The 19,775-nt window shown below is 48.6% G+C and overlaps 1 protein-coding gene across 1 annotated transcript in view; it reads left to right on the top strand.

Moving 5' to 3' along the window:
* Window positions 1-10,129, top strand: part of LOC149449854 (interferon-related developmental regulator 1-like) — a 47,802-nt gene extending 37,673 nt beyond the window's left edge. Inside the window, exons 9-12 of the mRNA XM_089692660.1 lie at window positions 6,912-7,046; window positions 7,156-7,284; window positions 8,104-8,199; window positions 9,435-10,129. Coding sequence (XP_089548786.1) covers window positions 6,912-7,046; window positions 7,156-7,284; window positions 8,104-8,199; window positions 9,435-9,524 — 450 coding nt within the window. The 3' untranslated portion in view covers window positions 9,525-10,129. The remainder of the gene's footprint in view (window positions 1-6,911; window positions 7,047-7,155; window positions 7,285-8,103; window positions 8,200-9,434) is intronic.
* Window positions 10,130-19,775: the final 9,646 nt, after the last annotated feature.

Below are 19,775 nucleotides of genomic sequence, written 5' to 3' on the forward strand. Positions count from 1 at the left end.
GCTGTTTTTTACCATGCAAGTTTTGTATGTAGGTACAATGCATTTCCATCCAAGGTCCTCATGTGTTTGGTTACTGTTGCTTTAATTCCCAGTCACTGATGCAAGTCATTTTTGTAGGGTCCATTCATACCAGGCACCGCTTTAGAACGCAATGGTCTGTGCGGTCTGGCTAATATTGCCGCTCTCTACTGCACTTCCCACCCCCACCCCCTCTTAATTTAAATTGGCTGCAGTGCAAGGCGATTCCTCACTCTGCAGTGCACAGAATAGTGCATACTTCCTGCAACCACCACAAACGCAGTGGTGTGAATCAGGCACAGACGAGTAATTTTGCCTTATGCGGTGGGACTGTGCTTGAGTATCCAGTCCGCGCAGTCCCACCGTATCTGGTGTGAATGGACCCTTAGTTTGTCCCCTGGGGAGTGTGCCATATTAATTTACAAGGAATAACGCTGAATTTTCCTTACTAATGGTTTTAAATAAAATGGGCTTTAGTTCATTAAAGACTTTATTGCACCAAAGTTGGCAAGGTTGTTATATTTACTGCACGTGGTACAGTATTGCATTTTGTATGAAAGATTGCATTATTATACAGTGTTTATATAGCGCCAGAAGGTTTGCTCAGCGCTGTACATTATAGTGGGGGACAGTGCATGAGACAATACAGTAACAAAATACACCAGGAGTTCGAGGGCCCTGCTCTTTCGAGCTTACAATCTAGGAGGGAGGGGAAAGTGGTACAGGAGGAAGTGGCTGTGGGGGATGGAGTGGTAGGAGGAGTGGAGGAGATCGGCAGTTAGGTGAGGGTGGGGTAGGCTTCCCTGAAGAGATGGGTTTTCAGGGTGCGCCTAAAGGTGAGGAGGGTAGGTGACAGTCTGATGGATTGGGGTAGTGAGTTCCAGAGGACGGGGGAAGTCCTGGAGAAGTCCTGCAGTCGGGCGTGGGAGGTGGAGACCAGGGAGCTAGAAAGTAGGTCTTGTGAGGAGTGACTATTACGGGTTGGGTGGTATTTGGGTATCAGATCGGTGAGGTAGTTTGGGGTAGCATTATGAATGGCTTTGTATGTCAGTGTTAGTAGTTTGAATTTGATGCGTTGGGCAATCGGAAGCCAATGGAGGGAATGTCGGGGGGGGATGGCAGAAGAGTGGTTGGTAAGGTGGATGAGTCTGGCCGCTAAGTTCAGGATAGACTGAAGCGGGGATAGTCTGTGATGAGGTAGGCCGGTGAGGGAGTTGCGGTAGTCCAGGCGTGAGATAATGAGGGAGTGAATGAGTTTAGTAGTGTCTGGGGTTAGGAACATACATATTTTGGAGATGTTACGGAGGTGGAGCCTGCATGAGCTTGCTAGCGATTGGACATGGGGTTGGAAGGACAGGTTTGAATCTAGAGTGACACCTAGGACTTTGGCTTGCGGGGTGCGACTGGTGGCGTTGGCCGTGATGGAGAAGGTGGGGGGGGGCGCGTGCTGGGGGGAAAATTAGGAGCTCGGTTTTGGAAAGGTTCAGTTTGAGGAAGTGGAGCAACATCCAGTCTGATGTCATTCAGCAGGTGGGTGATACGGGCGGAGACAAAGGGTGAGTTGAGGGGTGGAGAGGTAAATTTGCATGTCATCAGCGTAGAGGTGATAGTTGAAGCCGTGGGAGTGTATCAGTTTGCCAAGGGAGGAGGTGTAGATGGAGAAGAGAAGGGGCCCCGAGGACAGAGCCTTGGGGGGACTCAAACAGAGAGGGGGAGAGAGGGAGGGAGGGAGGTGCTAGCGTTATAGGTAACGCTGAAGGAGCGTTGGGAGAGATAGGAGAGAGCGGAATCTGATGCCGAGGGAGTGTAGTTTATCGAGGAGGGGGTGGTCAACTGTATCGAAGGCTGCGGAGAGGTCAAGGAGTAAGAGGACTGAGTAGTGGCCATTACCTTTGGCAGTTAGCAGGTCACTAGTGATTTTGCATGTGTTCTTACAGTAACACTAGCATCAGGCTGAACATAAATTCGGTAAAGCATTTTGAGCTGGCAATAGGGATTTCAGCAGGTAATAGTCCATAATTCCACACCTTGAGATATTTATGCATTCTGAATTGAACACAATTGGGGGAAACGATTGGAGGAAATCAAAGGCGTTAAGCACAGAAAAAAAGATTTACTTTAGGATAAAGTACCCAATAGGGAAAAGTTCACCTTTATTTTAGGTGCCCTAATTTATATTTCCTCTGTGGTAGAGAGATATGATGTATGCTGGCACTTGCTGGTTTTTTTTTTTGTACAAATGTACAGAGGTTCTTTTATAAAGGGGTTGTAAATGCATTCTCTGCAGTAAGCAAAAAAAACTTGCATGATCAGTTCTCGCCCCACCCCTGCTAAATACTTACCTGAGCCCAATCACAATCCAGTGCTATGCCCAAGAGCAGCGTTGCTGCACTCTGTCCTCCCTGCACATGGAGGCAGCCATTGACTCCTGAGTCAGTCGTATTCAGGGGGGCGGGGTTGAGTCGCACCATATTTGTCAAAACAATCTGGCTTGGGAGTGAGCCTGCACGTCAGCCCTGATAGAAAGCGCTTGCTATAGGGGCAGACACCAAAGATCACGCAGTGCTAGCAGAAAACCCAAGAAGTGGCATTGCACAGAGCAGGTAAGTATAGCAATCCCCCCTCCCCCCCAATGGGCATTAGTAACTCTAAAAATGTGTCCAATTTCTGGTGTATAGAACTAGCTTTACATATTTTTATTGTATTTCTGTGCATAGAAACTTGTTGTTTTTGTAGTTGGTGTAATGTCATGCAGTTTGATTTTTGCCTAATGGCATTCACAAGCTACAGTCAGGTCCATAAATATTGGGACATTGACACAATTCTAACATTTTTGGCTCTATACACCACCACAATGGATTTGAAATGAAATGAACAAGATGTGCTTTAACTGCAGACTGTCCGCTTTAATTTGAGGGTATTTACATCCAAATCAGGTGAACGGTGTAGGAATTACAACAGTTTGCATATGTGCCTCCCACTTCTTAAGGGACCAAAAGTAATGGGACAATTGGCTTCTCAGCTGTCCCATGGCCAGGTGTGTGTTGTTCTCTCATTATCCCAATTACAATGAGCAGATAAAAGGTCCAGAGTTAATTTCAAGTGTACTATTTGCATTTGGAATCTGTTGCTGTCAACTCTCAAGATGAGATCCAAAGAGCTGTCACTATTAGTAAAGCAAGCCATCATTAGGCTGAAAAAACAAAACAAACCCATCAGAGAGATAGCAAAAACATTAGGCGTGGCCAAAACAACTGTTTGGAACATTCTTAAAAAGAAGGAACGCATCGGTGAGCTCAGCAACACCAAAAGACCCGGAAGACCACGGAAAACAACTGTGGTGGATGACCGAAGAATTCTTTCGCTGGTGAAGAAAACACCCTTCACAACAGCTGGCCAGATCAAAAACACTCTCCAGGAGGTAGGTGTATGTGTGTCAGTCACCAATCAAGAGAAGACTTCACCAGAGTGAATACAGAGGGTTCACCACAAGATGGAAACCATTGGTGAGCCTCAAAAACAGGAAGGCCAGATTAGAGTTTGCCAAACGACATCTAAAAAAGCCTTCACAGTTCTGGAACAACATCCTATGGACAGATGAGACCAAGATCAACTTGTACCAGAGTAATGGGAAGAGAAGAGTATGGAGAAGGAAAGGAACTGCTCATGATCCGTCGCATACCACCTCATCAGTGAAGCATGGTGGTGGTAGTGTCATGGCGTGGGCATGTATGGCTGCCAATGGAACTGGTTCTCTTGTATTTATTGATGATGTGACTGCTGACAAAAGCAGCAGGATGAATTCTGAAGTGTTTCGGGCAATATTGTCTGCTCATATTCAGCCAAATGCTTCAGAACTCATTGGACGCCGCTTCACAGTGCAGATGGACAATGACCCAAAGCATACTGCAAAAGCAACCAAAGAGTTTTTTAAGGGAAAGAAGTGGAATGTTATGCAATGGCCAAGTCAATCACCTGACCTGAATCCGATTGAGCATGCATTTCACTTGCTGAAGACAAAACTGAAGGGAAAATGCCCCAAGAACAAGCAGGAACTGAAGACAGATGCAGTAGAGGCCTGGCAGAGCATCACCAGTGATGAAACCCAACGTCTGGTGATGTCTATGCGTTCCAGACTTCAGGCTGTAATTGACTGCAAAGGATTTTCAACCAAGTATTAAAAAGTGAAAGTTTGATTTATGATTATTATTCTGTCCCATTACTTTTGGTCCCTTAAGAAGTGGGAGGCACATATGCAAACTGTTGTAATTCCTACACCGTTCACCTGATTTGGATGTAAATACCCTCAAATTAAAGCTGACAGTCTGCAGTTAAAGCACATCATATTCGTTTCATTTCAAATCCATTGTGGTGGTGTATAGAGCCAAAAATGTTAGAATTGTGTTGATGTCCCAATATTTATGGACCTGACTGTATGTCCCATTAATGGAATGCCAGATGAGCTCCATTCAATGTACAACAGGTTTGGCCTGGATGGACATCAACCAATGGGAAAGGCCTTCTGCATAGTTTGGCTTTTTAGATATGGTGGAATTTTGTTTTTTAGTAACCAGTTGGAAAATGTGGGGGTGGGAGTTTTTTGGTTGGGTGGGGGTATGAATATTTGTAGTTTACACTTACATCCTGGGTTGCAATTTTTAGATATTAAGCATTATAAAGTGAACCTGTTGTGTGAAAAACTGGGGTCTGCCACTTAAGATCATATCTTAAAAGTACTACTTACCTGGCTGTCCATTGGTTTCTAGTCCCTAAGCCAAAAACACAAAGCTAGTGGAAGATCAACTTGATTCATGTTAGGGACTTATTGCTAGCCTTTAAATGTTAAAACCTGTATGTACTTAAAATGCTAGCTGCTTGGCTGTCACCCTTTTGCTTAGCAAGCATGTGGTTGAGTAACTGATACTTCTTACATTTATGATTTGCATACCGGTTGTTGCTCAGTGACTCATGTATTAACCTCCCTGGAGGTATTCCCAAGTGTAGCTCGGGGAGAAGTATCCGCACCACAAGCGGTAACCCTGAGCTACACTCGGGAATACCTTGCAGCGTTGCTTCAAGATCCCTTCTGCACTTGCGTTGTCCTTCGCTCCTGCATCTGTCTTCCGGGTTCCAGTCCCTGCGACGTCAGGAAGTACAGGGGATGGAACTGGCGGGAAATTTAAATGTCAAAGTCTCGATTGCAGCGGAGGATTGGCATTAAGCCTGGGGGATGGTGGCGAAATGTTCATTCAATAGTCACTCTTGAGCCAGCCTACAAAGTTCTACTGCGGTGGTACTGGGCCCTGGCTCGGACTGCTCACTTTAATCCGACTGGAGGAGATAGGTGTTTCCGGAACTGTGGTCTACACGGGGACGTCTTGCACATTTGGTGGTCGTGCCTGCGATTGATAGGCTTCTCTTCTAGGGTTTTTGGTTTGCTAAAAACGCTATTTCATATTACGGTCCGTAGGGATGCAGGGGTGGCCCTCCTGCATTGCCCAATTTTGGGTCTGTCTAGGTCGCAGCAGAAATTGGCATCCTACCTATTTATTTTGGCCAAACGTGCTATAGCTCAAGCTTGGAGAACCCCTTTGGTTGTCTTCCAGGGGGTGAGGACCCGGATGAATGCTATGTTCAATGAACAGATGTCTAGCATTCTTCATGATTCTCATCTGAGATTCCTTGAGGTTTGGGAACCTTGGATACGTTATTCCTTGCCATCCTTACCTCCTACTAGTTATAGCCTCTTATAGTCACTGGCTGTGCTAGCCCTGGATCCGTTATCCTTTTTAGTTTCCCTTCCATGCTTTCTTTGATTCCTCTTTTTGTTCTATTTTCTTTTTCCTTTCTTCTAACCTTTTTTTTTTTTTTCTTTTTTTTCCGATATGTTGGATTACTGCTGCTATTTGGTTCGGCTTTTGCCGTCCCTTGATATCATTGGACATTTCGTTAGACGAATACAAGTCAGCAGGATGTCTGTTATTCTGCTTTGCCTCTGTGTGGGTGTATTTATAGCTTGTATTCTTAAAACAAAACTTTTTCAATGAAAAATATTGAAACAGAAAAATGTCAGTGACATTCACTAAATACACTAAAATCACATAGTAAAACATTACTGTATCAAAGCATTTCACATTTTGTCCCTAGTGCTTTATCCTGTGCCCTGCCTGCATATTTACTGTTCTTTCTGCCTGGATACTGAGAAATGTCCATGGTGTCCAAAAAGCTTCCCTTTAGGTCAAAAGTGGTTTTAGACCAGCTAGAACACAGCGATATTAAATTAGAACCACTTGTAGAATTGAATGATGATTCATAGGGAAATTCGTCAAGACACTGAAAACGATTTTGCGACTTTGCTCAGTCATGTGTGAACTTGGCGCTATATTTCAAATTTCAGTGTTTTTGTTTGAGTAGATTATTGAATTGAATTTATTATTATTTAATAACTTTTTATGATTTCATGTTTAAAATTTTAACGTACCCGGGATGTTTACTAGACTCTTGTTCGGACAGATTTCAGTGAGTTATTCCTAAAATTACAGGCCTACAATAAAAAAACTACATATTTCCATGCAGAAGTACTGCTTTGGGCACAGAAATACTGACATAATCAGACCGCTAGGGAGGTTAAAAACAGTCAACATAATGGGCAAGTAACATTTTCAGGCTGCTTCAAGTAAATTTTACCACCACCGATTAAGCCAAATGGCTGTATTCTACATATGATGCAGCAGTAGCTAGGTTTGATCTTTTTCAATTGGCTGTGCTCAGAGCGGTGACACACAGCATGAGAAAATTCAGGTTGCATGTACAAGTGTTTTGATTTTCACTTTTACCCTCTTTTTAGGTGTAAGCTTTTGTAACTAGTACTAAATATTTTTTTTGCCACTTAGGATTTTTATTATGAAGACATCGAACCTTTGACTCAGACATTGAAAGCTTTGGCTACTGACTGCAATAAACACAGAGCCAAAGTAGACAGACGAAAGCAACGCTCGGTTTTCCGGGATGTACTCAGAGCTGTTGAGGTATACTAATACTTTTACAGTTGTACTTATGTTCTAATTGTGGGTTAATGCTGTATGTGGTGCCTAAAATGATGCCAACTTGGAACAATTGAAATTTGTTTATGTGCAGGATGGAGACTTTCAGGCTGAAACGATCCGCTTTGGTAGAGAGCGCATGCACATTGACTGCTGGGTGAAAAGGCTCACGTATGATGTTTTCAAGGAGCTGTTTGGCTCTGGAATGCAGTTTCATCTTCTGGTAAGGTGATATTTGTTTACAAAAATTTTCATCTTGGCCTATTAACAGGGAAATGGATTGCCATGTCTTTTTGAATTAATCAGTTTTCTGTCATATGTTTGGCTCAATGTACATCTACATGTTCAAACTGCAATGACCAGCTTACATATAGCAGGTACTTGCTTCATCACACATGCTGGTACCTATGTTACACTATTGTAGAACAGCCTTTTCTGAGTTCCAGATCGCCATGTTTTCTACTGTGTCAAGTACCTATGTGTTAACCTTGGTAACACTGTTGCCACTGGATTGCTTTTACATATCAACTAGAAGAGGAATCTAGTGATCTAGTGATTACTGGGTCACTTAACCCAATGTACCTTTCCAGCTAACCAGAAATTAAATTAGTATGCATTAAACAGGGTTTAGTAGCACAACATTTACAAATGCTGTATATGTGAGAACCCCACTGCTTCATCAAGGCACCTCTGTACAGTGTGGTCCCTACTCTGAGAAACTCTATTTTGAAACATACATACAATATATACAACCGCAACAATATATACAACCGCAGCAATGGATACATGAATAGCAGTTTTAGCCGGGGAGCCCATTTTCTCATTTAAAGCTAGTCCTAAATCAGAACTGTTACTGTTCTTGTTCACGCTGAGAACAGTGTAGTAGTAATTGTTGCAGTACAGTTTACCTAGTTTGATGCATGAACAAATGATTCTAACTTGTATTTTACATAGGTGAGCACTGCATTAAAGGATTTATTTATGTCGCTATGTGGCACCCAAATACAGTTCATATACATATTTTTTTTTTTTCCCTTTTTAGACAAATGGCTTTCTGCGCAGTATTTTTGAGCTTGGACCACCTTTGTGCTTGAGTGCAGCTGATATTGGAGCAATGAAAACCTCCCGTGTTGAAAGAGTAAGTTGTGAACTTGCATATCCTAGCAATAACTGTATAGCACTTTATTTTTTTGGAGCTTTGATAAGACACTGATGTCTGAAGTAATAAATTCATTACACTGACAGGGATGCTCAATTCCCGCCCACTATGTATCCCGGGCTCCGCATTCCCAACTGCGGGCCCAGTACATGCATAGTGGGTGTTGGCGGGTAGAGGATGGAGGACAGCGGACACATGTCCTCTCTCCTCCCCTTGTTCCTGACCCAGAAGTGACATGTATGCCTTCACGTACGGGTCCTTGAACATTGAGGCCAGGAAAGAATGTAATGCAGTGCGATCTGCAGTGATTTCAGTTAAGCACAGGGGAGACATGCAGGTTTTTTTTTTTTTTTAGACCCCGAATGTCCTTAGAGACCCAAAAATCATCACATAAGGGACTTTAAAAGGCAAGTGGTTAAATTTTTTTACAAAAACTTTACTTTTTCCATCACATAGGGGACAGAGGATACACCCCCCTTCCTGACAGGCTATTTTTTTGCAATACGGCACTGCATTACTTTAAATGACAATTGTGCAGTCATGCAACACTGCCCAATTGAAGTTTACATCCTTTTTTTTTTTTTTCTAAAGTAAAAAATTTAAATTAAATTGTCAAATTTAAGCCAAAATGTATTCTGCTACATGTTTGCTTAAAAGAATTAAAAAAAAAAAAAAAAAAAAAAAAAAAAAAAAAAAAAATCCCTGTACACAAGTTATAGCGGGACTGCGGCAGGCATTCTGACACTGGGTGGAAACTGACTAACTGTCACGGACATCCCCAATGACCCTAATACAGTGATTGTTGCTAATAAAAAGCACTGACACTGTACTAATGACACTGGGCAGGAAGGGGGCTTACATCTGGGCGATCAAAGGGTTAGCTATGTGCTGTTTTACGAAGTGTGCAGTGTGTGGTTTACTATGCAAGCATGCTGCTTTGTATTGCTCTGCTATGCAGAGCAATACAAAGTGGTATGCTGGTGATGGGAGAGATCTGTGTTTACATACAGACCTCTCCCGTCAGTGTTTACAGTAGGTGAGCTGCATGGAAAATTGTTGATGGGCAGGTGTAATGCGTTTAACAAAGGCTTGACTTTGACAATAGATAACAATTGGCATTTGTACAAGAAACTACAATCGCTGACAATTCAGATTTCTTGGATATGCAAGATGCTTTTGTTTTTTTAACCGAAATTTATTTTTCACCACTTAAGCACATGAACAACTCTGCTGCATTCAAAGCTCGCACAAAAGCTAGAAGCAAACTGCGTGACAAGAGAGCAGATGTTGGAGAGTTCTTCTAAATATTCAGGATGGGATCCAACCTGCAAATGTGTAAACTTGGCAAATAAAAAGGACAATTTAAGAGTTGGCTAAGGCTGACCTCACAAGTGGATAAATGGCTTTAGCAGTTTCAGTTGGGATGGGACGAGATGTACAGTATACATGTTTGTAATGGCAGATGTATATTTATTCTTTATGTATTAAGCCCAGCTATGTAATGTTTTTCCTTGTCTTGTATAGCATTGCCCTATATAGTAGTCTTGCTGAACAAGTGTTCCTGTCCTGTACACTTAGCCTTTTTTTGTTTTTCTCTTGTAGTGGGTTTCTGTGCTATGGTTCACCTCCTATAAGCATATAAACTGTTTGCTGCATGAGCCACAACTGATTCATGTTTTATATCTGGGGAAAAAAAAAACCTTTGCATGGTTCCTACTGGATTTTTGGTGACATATAGGGGAGATTTGTGAATTATACCTGATCTAATCTGTTTTTGCTGTAACTTGATTTAAGGTCACTTTGCATTAGGCTGCTCCTGTGTGCACATTTATCTTGAGTGTTATACATGAATTTGTGTAATTGTAACATTGTGTTTTAAAGTGTACTATTAAATAAACTATATAATGTGCTTATTGCTTAATATTGTCCTATGTACAAGGCAGCATGTCTTTACTCAATGTCTTCGTATTCACATTTAGGCTGCAGCCCTGTTTCTAAGAAAGTTTGGTGCTGTACAAATTCAAAATACCAAACGGACTATGCCATACAAAATCACAGGTTTTGAATTGGGACATGCTCCAGTTTCCCCTTCTGGTTTACTGGCATCTTGTATTCTGGTTGGATGGGACAGTCTGCTTGTAGCAATTAAGACTTTTCCTTGGCTGCGTACAAGTACAGTGGAGGAAGAATTGAATGTTGCATATCAACATGTAGTGCAGAAACTATTGTCTGTCTTCCACTTATGAATCATTGCACAAACTATTAAACCGAATGGAGTCTGCTGGGGAAGAGAAATAATACTGTCAGTCAGTATGACATGCAGATGAGTGCCGTCGATCTTAGAATCACCGCACACTTCACTCATTTGGGCAGTCACGGGGCCAAAACCAGAGTGTGGAGCCACAGTGTGGCGGTGGAGGCAGCAGCAATGGGAGGCCATACAGCACCCTATGACAAAAATGGAAACCACCAGCAGTGTGAGGAGACCTGAAAGTGGCACATGGCAGAGTGTGGCGATAGAGACAGCAGCAATGGGAGGCCGTACAGGGACCCATGACACACTCTGGACCTGGCAGCAGCATGAGGAGGCGGTACAGGGGCCCATGACAGATTACGGGCCTGGCAGCAGCATGAGGAGTCGGTACAGGGGCCCATGGCAGATTACGGGCCTGGCAGCAGCAATGGGAGGCCGTACAGGGACCCATGACACACTCTGGACCTGGCAGCAGCATGGGGAGGCGGTACAGGGGCCCATGACAGATTACGGGCCTGGCAGCAGCATGAGGAGTCGGTACGGGGGCCCATGACACACTCTGGACCTGGCAGCAGCATGAGGAGGCGGTACAGGGGCGCATGACAGATTACGAGCCTGGCAGCAGCAACTTGGACAGGAGGACGTTCAGCTTCTGCACCGTCGGGTGCGTGCTCGCAAACTGTTGTCTCTTGGAAACGGATTCCAAGAAAGACTGCTGACGGAATCCGTGAAGAGGAGTAGCAGGAGAAGGAGCATCTGAACGAGCGGAATATGCCAACAAGCGACAACAGTGGCCCATGACAGATTACGGGCCTGGCAGCAGCATGAGGAGTCGGTACGGGGGCCCATGGCAGATTACGGGCCTGGCAGCAGCTATGGGAGGCCCGTAATCTGCCAGCACCCTATGACAAAAAATGGAACCCACCAGCAGTGTGAGGAGACCTGAAAGTGGCACATGGCAGAGTGTGGCGATGGAGACAGCAGCAATGGGAGGCCGTACAGGGACCCATGAGAGACTCTGGACCTGGCAGCAGCATGAGGAGGCGGTATAGGGGCCCATGGCAGATTAGGGGCCTGGCAGCAGCTATGGGAGGCCCGTAATCTGCCAGCACCCTATGACAAAAAATGGAACACACCAGCAGTGTGAGGAGACCTGAAAGTGGCACATGGCAGAGTGTGGCGATGGAGGCAGCAGCAATGGGAGGCCGTACAGGGACCCATGAGAGACTCTGGACTTGGCAGCAGCATGAGGAGGCGGTATAGGGGCCCATGGCAGATTAGGGGCCTGGCAGCAGCTATGGGAGGCCCGTAATCTGCCAGCACCCTATGACAAAAAATGGAACACACCAGCAGTGTGAGGAGACCTGAAAGTGGCACATGTTTGGGGCATGATTCATGGCGGATTTAGTCAGTTGTGTCAGGAACTGGTGGTTTGAAATCCAGACTAATCCACGCCTGATTCATTTTCACAAACGTGAGTCTCTCCACACTTTGGGTGGACAGTCGTGTCCTCCGCGGAGTTGCAATACCTCCTGCCGCACTAAACACGCGCTCCGATGCCACGCTACTGGCCGGGCATGACAGCCTTTCAAGGGCAAATTCAGCTAGTTGGGGCCAAAGGTCAAGTTTCGTTGCCCAGTAGTCAAGGGGATTGTCTACCTCGGTTGGCAGGGTGCTGTCCAAGTAGGCCTAAGCCTGTTGTTTGAGGTCCTGCTCCAGGTCCACCTGATGCTGCTGCTGCTGCTGCGGCTGGTTAGTAGTTTCCTCACTGCGCTGGTGAAGAAAGCTACTCATCATCGACTGCAGACTGAGGCAGCCGCTGCTGGTGGAGCTGCCACTGCTCCTACCACCCCACCCCTCCCCTGCTGCCATGGCAGCGGAACACGAGCGCACAGGGCCCACAGTGTCTGAGGATGGACGTTGGCGCAGACAGGCAGAGACCAGCTGACTACATAGGTGTTTTTTATAGTACGTTATTTTGGCCTCCCTCTCAGCAGGTGTGAAAAAGGCCACCATTTTTGAACGGTAGCGAGGGTCCAACAAGGTGGACAGCCAAAAGTCATCCCTCTGTCTGATGGTTATTATTCGGCTGTCGCTACGCAAGCAACCGAGCATGCTATGGGCCATTTGTGCCAAGGAATGCGAGGGACTCCCTGCCTCCATCTCCACAGCATACTGCCACGGTGCGTCTAGGTCCTCTGTCTCCTCTTCCTCCTCCTCTACCAGATGCTCCTGCTCCTCCACTCCTGTCCGCTGAGTGGAAAAACCACCCATTTCACTCAATAATTCCTGAGCACCAATGTCCTCCTCTACCTCCTCCTCTTCTTCCAGTCCTGCCCCCACAGGGGCCATGTGGCGTTGAGATCTGTGCGCCACGTCTACCGCACCCTGACCAGCCATTGTTAACAGCATTTGTTCCAGGACGTGCAACAGAGGAATGACGTCGTTCATCCCATAGTCCTGCCGACTCACGAATAGCGTGGCCTCCTCAAAGGGCCTGAGCAAGCGCAGGTGTCACGCATGAGCTGCCAATGGCTGACATCTAAGTTACACAGGGAGTACCTTTATCTGCTTTTAACATCAGGAAATCTGTGATGGCCTTTTGCTGTTCGTAAAGGCGGTCTAACATATGTAGGGTTGAATTCCACCTTGTTGCAACGTCACAGCATGAGGAGTCGGTATAGGGGCCCATGGCAGATTAGGGGCCTGGCAGCAGTTATGGGAGGCCCATAATCTGCCAGCACCCTATGACAAAAAATGGAACACACCAGCAGTGTGAGGAGACCTGAAAGTGGCACATGGCAGAGTGTGGCGATGGAGACAGCAGCAATGGGAGGCCGTACAGGGACCCATGAGAGACTCTGGACCTGGCAGCAGCATGAGGAGGCGGTATATAGGGGCCTACGGCAGATTAGGGGCCTGGCAGCAGCTATAGGAGGCCCGTAATCTGCCAGCACCCTATGTCAAAAAATTCAACACACCAGCAGTGTGTGAGGAGACCTGAAAGTGGCACATGGCAGAGTGTGGCGATGGAGACAGCAGCAATGGGAGGCCGTACAGGGACCCATGACAGACTCTGGACTTGGCAGCAGCATGAGGAGGCGGTATATAGGGGCTTATGGCAGATTAGGGGCCTGGCAGCAGCTATAGGAGGCCCGTAATCTGCCAGCACCCTATGTCAAAAAATTCAACACACCAGCAGTGTGAGGAGACCTGAAAGTGGCACATGGCAGAGTGTGGCGATGGAGACAGCAGCAATGGGAGGCCGTACAGGGACCCATGACAGACTCTGAACTTGGCAGCAGCATGAGGAGGCGGTATATAGGGGCCCATGGCAGATTAGGGGCCTGGCAGCAGCTATAGGAGGCCCGTAATCTGCCAGCACCCTATGTCAAAAAATTCAACACACCAGCAGTGTGAGGAGACCTGAAAGTGGCACATGGCAGAGTGTGGCGATGGAGACAGCAGCAATGGGAGGCCGTACAGGGACCATGACAGACTCTGGACTTGGCAGCAGCATGAGGAGGCGGTATATAGGGGCCCATGGCAGATTAGGGGCCTGGCAGCAGCTATGTGAGGCCCGTAATCTGCCTGCACCCTATGTCAAAAAATTTAACACACCAGCAGTGTGAAGAGACCTGAAAGTGGCACATGGCAGCAGAGTGTGGCGATGGAGACAGCAGCAATGGGAGGCCGTACAGGGACCATGACAGACTCTGGACTTGGCAGCAGCATGAGGAGGCGGTATATAGGGGCCCATGGCAGATTAGGGGCCTGGCAGCAGCTATGTGAGGCCCGTAATCTGCCTGCACCCTATGTCAAAAAATTAAACACACCAGCAGTGTGAAGAGACCTGAAAGTGGCACATGGCAGCAGAGTGTGGCGATGGAGACAGCAGCAATGGGAGGCCGTACAGGGACCATGACAGACTCTGGACTTGGCAGCAGCATGAGGAGGCGGTATATAGGGGCCCATGGCAGATTAGGGGCCTGGCAGCAGCTATGTGAGGCCCGTAATCTGCCAGCACCCTATGTCAAAAAATTCAACACACCAGCAGTGTGTGAGGAGACCTGAAAGTGGCACATGGCAGAGTGTGGCGATGGAGAAAGCAGCAATGGGAGGCCGTACAGGGACCCATGAGAGACTCTGGACCTGGCAGCAGCATGAGGAGGCGGTATATAGGGGCCCATGGCAGATTAGGGGCCTGGCAGCAGCTATGTGAGGCCCGTAATCTGCCTGCACCCTATGTCAAAAAATTAAACACACCAGCAGTGTGAAGAGACCTGAAAGTGGCACATGGCAGCAGAGTGTGGCGATGGAGACAGCAGCAATGGGAGGCCGTACAGGGACCCATGAGAGACTCTAGACTTGGCAGCAGCATGAGGAGGCGGTATATAGGGGCCCATGGCAGATTAGGGGCCTGGCAGCAGCTATGTGAGGCCCGTAATCTGCCTGCACCCTATGTCAAAAAATTAAACACACCAGCAGTGTGAAGAGACCTGAAAGTGGCACATGGCAGCAGAGTGTGGCGATGGAGACAGCAGCAATGGGAGGCCGTACAGGGACCATGACAGACTCTGGACTTGGCAGCAGCATGAGGAGGCGGTATATAGGGGCCCATGGCAGATTAGGGGCCTGGCAGCAGCTATGTGAGGCCCGTAATCTGCCTGCACCCTATGTCAAAAAATTAAACACACCAGCAGTGTGAAGAGACCTGAAAGTGGCACATGGCAGCAGAGTGTGGCGATGGAGACAGCAGCAATGGGAGGCCGTACAGGGACCCATGAGAGACTCTAGACTTGGCAGCAGCATGAGGAGGCGGTATATAGGGGCCCATGGCAGATTAGGGGCCTGGCAGCAGCTATGTGAGGCCCGTAATCTGCCTGCACCCTATGTCAAAAAATTTAACACACCAGCAGTGTGAAGAGACCTGAAAGTGGCACATGGCAGCAGAGTGTGGCGATGGAGACAGCAGCAATGGGAGGCCGTACAGGGACCCATGAGAGACTCTAGACTTGGCAGCAGCATGAGGAGGCGGTATATAGGGGCCCATGGCAGATTAGGGGCCTGGCAGCAGCTATGTGAGGCCCGTAATCTGCCTGCACCCTATGTCAAAAAATTAAACACACCAGCAGTGTGAAGAGACCTGAAAGTGGCACATGGCAGCAGAGTGTGGCGATGGAGACAGCAGCAATGGGAGGCCGTACAGGGACCCATGAGAGACTCTAGACTTGGCAGCAGCATGAGGAGGCGGTATATAGGGGCCCATGGCAGATTAGGGGCCTGGCAGCAGCTATGTGAGGCCCGTAATCTGCCTGCACCCTATGTCAAAAAATTTAACACACCAGCAGTGTGAAGAGACCTGAAAGTGGCACATGGCAGCAGAGTGTGGCGATGGAGACAGCAGCAATGGGAGGCCGTACAGGGACCCATGAGAGACTCTAGACTTGGCAGCAGCATGAGGAGGCGGTATATAGGGGCCCATGGCAGATTAGGGGCCTGGCAGCAGCTATGTGAGGCCCGTAATCTGCCAGCACCCTATGTCAAAAAATTTAACACACCAGCAGTGTGAAGAGACCTGAAAGTGGCACATGGCATGAGAGACTCTGGACCTGGCAGCAGCAGGAGGAGGCGGTATAGGGGCCCATGGCTGATTAGGGGCCTGGCAGCAGCTATGTGAGGCCCGTTATCTTGCAGCACCCTATGTCAAAAAATTTAACACACCAGCAGTGTGAAGAGACCTGAAAGTGGCACATGGCAGCAGAGTGTGGCGATGGAGACAGCAGCAATGGGAGGCCGTACAGGGACCCATGAGAGACTCTGGACCTGGCAGCAGCAGGAGGAGGTGGTATATAGGGGCCCATGGCAGATTAGGGGCCTGGCAGCAGCTATGTGAGGCCCGTAATCTGCCTGCACCCTATGTCAAAAAATTTAACACACCAGCAGTGTGAAGAGACCTGAAAGTGGCACATGGCAGCAGAGTGTGGCGATGGAGACAGCAGCAATGGGAGGCCGTACAGGGACCCATGAGAGACTCTGGACCTGGCAGCAGCAGGAGGAGGTGGTATATAGGGGCCTATGGCAGATTAGGGGCCTGGCAGCAGCTATAGGAGGCCCGTAATCTGCCAGCACCCTATGTCAAAAAATTCAACACACCAGCAGTGTGAGGAGACCTGAAAGTGGCACATGTTTGAGGCATGATTCATGGCGGATTTAGTCAGTTGTGTCAGGAACTGGTGGTTTGAAATCCAGACTAATCCACGCCTGATTCATTTTCACAAACGTGAGTCTCTCCACACTTTGGGTGGACAGTCGTGTCCTCCGCGGAGTTACAATACCTCCTGCCGCACTAAACACGCGCTCCGATGCCACGCTACTGGCCGGGCATGACAGCCTTTCAAGGGCAAATTCAGCTAGTTGGGGCCAAAGGTCAAGTTTCGTTGCCCAGTAGTCAAGGGGATTGTCTACCTCGGTTGGCAGGGTGCTGTCCAAGTAGGCCCAAGCCTGTTGTTTGAGCTCCTGCTCCAGGTCCACCTGATGCTGCTGCTGCTGCTGCGGCTGGTTAGTAGTTTCCTCACTGCGCTGGTGAAGAAAGCTACTCATCATCGACTGCAGACTGAGGCAGCCGCTGCTGGTGGAGCTGCCACTGCTCCTACCACCCCACCCCTCCCCTGCTGCCATGCCAGCGGAACGCGAGCGCACAGGGCCCACAGTGTCTGAGGATGGACGATGGCGCACAAAGGCAGAGACCAACTGACTACATAGGTGGTTTTTATAGTACGTAATTTTGGCCTCCCTCTCAGCAGGTGTGAAAAAGGCCACCATTTTGGACCGGTAGCGAGGGTCCAACAAGGTGGACAGCCAAAAGTCATCCCTCTGTCTGATGGTTATTATTCGGCTGTCGCTACGCAAGCAACCGAGCATGCTATGGGCCATTTGTGCCAAGGAATGCGAGGGACTCCCTGCCTCCATCTCCACAGCATACTGCCACGGTGCGTCTGGGTCCTCTGTCTCCTCCTCCTCCTCCTCTACCAGATGCTCCTGCTCCTCCACTCCTGTCCGCTGAGTGGAAAAACCACCCATTTCACTCAATAATTCCTGAGCACAAATGTCCTCCTCTACCTCCTCCTCTTCTTCCTGTCCTGCCCCCACAGGGGTCATGTGGCGTTGAGATCTGTGCGCCACGTCTACCGCACCCTGACCAGCCATTGTTAACAGCATTTGTTCCAGGACGTGCAACAGAGGAATGACGTCGTTCATCCCATAGTCCTGCCGACTCACGAATAGCGTGGCCTCCTCAAAGGGCCTGAGCAAGCGGCAGGTGTCACGCATGAGCTGCCAATGGCTGACATCTAAGTTACACAGGGGAGTACCTTTATCCGCTTGTAACATCAGGAAATCGGTGATGGCCTTTCGCTGCTCGTAAAGGCGGTCTAACATGTGTAGGGTTGAATTCCACCTTGTTGCAACGTCGCAGATCAGGCGATGCTGTGGAATTCCGTTCTGCCGCTGCAGCTCAATGAGGGTGTTCTTTGCGGTGTAGGAATGGCTGAAATGCATGCACAGTTTACGTGACATTTTAAGGATGTCTTGCAGTGGGATGGTGGATTTTAGGAACCGCTTGACAACCAGATTGAACACGTGAGCCATGCATGGCGCATGGCACAACCTTCCTTGACGCAGAGCAGACACCATGTTCTTTCCGTTGTCAGTCAACATGGTTCCGATTTTTAGTTTGCGCGGAGACAGCCATCTGTCGATTTCTCTGTTCATTACACTCAGCAGTTCCTCCCCTGTGTGACTACGTTCGCCAAGGCATACCAGGTGCAGCACAGCGTGACACCGTTGCGCCCTGCACATGTGATATGCCGGTCGGGTAATGGGACTTGGCACGGGGGTGGCGGCTGAGGACACGGCGGAAAAAGAGGTGGTAGAGGCGGACATGCTTGCTGGACCAAGGACGTGCAAACGTGGAGGCAAAAGCGTCGTGACCTGTCCAAGTTGCTGGTGCGGCTGTGCCGGCACCACGTTCACCCAGTGGGCCGTAAATGACATGTACTGTCCCTGACCGTAGTTACAGCTCCACACGTCGGCGCTGCCGTGCACTTTGGCAGAGACCGACATGCTCAAAGACTGGCCCACCATCTCTTCTACATGTGAATGCAGGGCTGGCACTGCCTTTTGGGCAAAGAAATGACGGCTTGGCACTCTCCACCGCGGCGCGGCACAAGCCATCATTTCTCGGAAAGGTGCTGAGTCCACCAGTTGGAAAGGGAGGGACTGCAGCACCAGCAACTTGGACAGGAGGACGTTCAGCTTTTGCACCGTCGGGTGCGTGCTCGCAAACTGTTGTCTCTTGGATACGGATTCCAAGAAAGACTGTTGACGGAATCCGAGAAGAGGAGTAGCAGGAGAAGGAGCATCTGAACGAGCGGAAGATGCCAATGAGCGACAACTCCCCTCAGCAGAGGTGTTGGAGCCTTGACTGGCTGATAGAGGGCGATTGACGACGTCGGGTGACGGAGCAAGTAACGGAGCGGGTGATGGAGCGGGGGCTGGGGCAGGCAGAACCGCCGTATGTTTATCACGGTTTTCCCAGGCCACCGAATGGTGACGCTGCATATGCTGACGCAACGCTGTAGTCCCAACATGGGCCCCCTGGCCACGCTTGCATTTCTGGCCACATAGTCGACATACGGCTACGTTTACTTCCTCGGGCGGCTTGAGGAAAAATTGCCACACCACCGAGTAGGAAACTTTGCCCCCGCTACTCTTCACTGGCTGACTGCTACTTCCTCCGTGCGCACCGGCACCACTACTGGCCGTGGTGGTAGGCTGCAGTGGAGCTGGTGCTCTACTCCGTGGACGTTTGGCTCCACTGACACTGATGCGACCCTGCTGCTGTCTCCTGGGCAACCCACCGACTGTTTTGCTCGCTGCCAAGCTGCCACCCTCTTCTCCTGATGATGCGGAAGAAATTGCCTGATGACGACGAGGCTGCCAAGTGCGATCAACCTCCTCATCATCAAGTAGGGTCTCCGCCTCACTACTAGCCCCCTCGGCTGCGTCTGGGTCAGGAGACAGACCTGTCTCTAGACCGGCTACCGAGCCACTCTCCTCGCCAGTACTTGTTCGCTTGGCTGCTGAAAAGGCCGATGTCTCCCCCCGTTCCTGACCGCCCTCTGTTAGCTCTTCCTCACTGTACAGTGGGGCTGAGCCCACAGCATGCGATACTTCGCTTGGTGAGGGAACAGCAAAGGACAGGGGCAGGTAGAGGACACGTGATTTCAGTGGGCTTGGT

The sequence above is a fragment of the Staurois parvus genome, unplaced genomic scaffold (assembly GCF_062004578.1).
Source record: "Staurois parvus isolate SC_StPar_1 unplaced genomic scaffold, SC_StPar_1.0 ptg000599l, whole genome shotgun sequence".
Classification (NCBI taxonomy): domain Eukaryota; kingdom Metazoa; phylum Chordata; class Amphibia; order Anura; family Ranidae; genus Staurois; species Staurois parvus.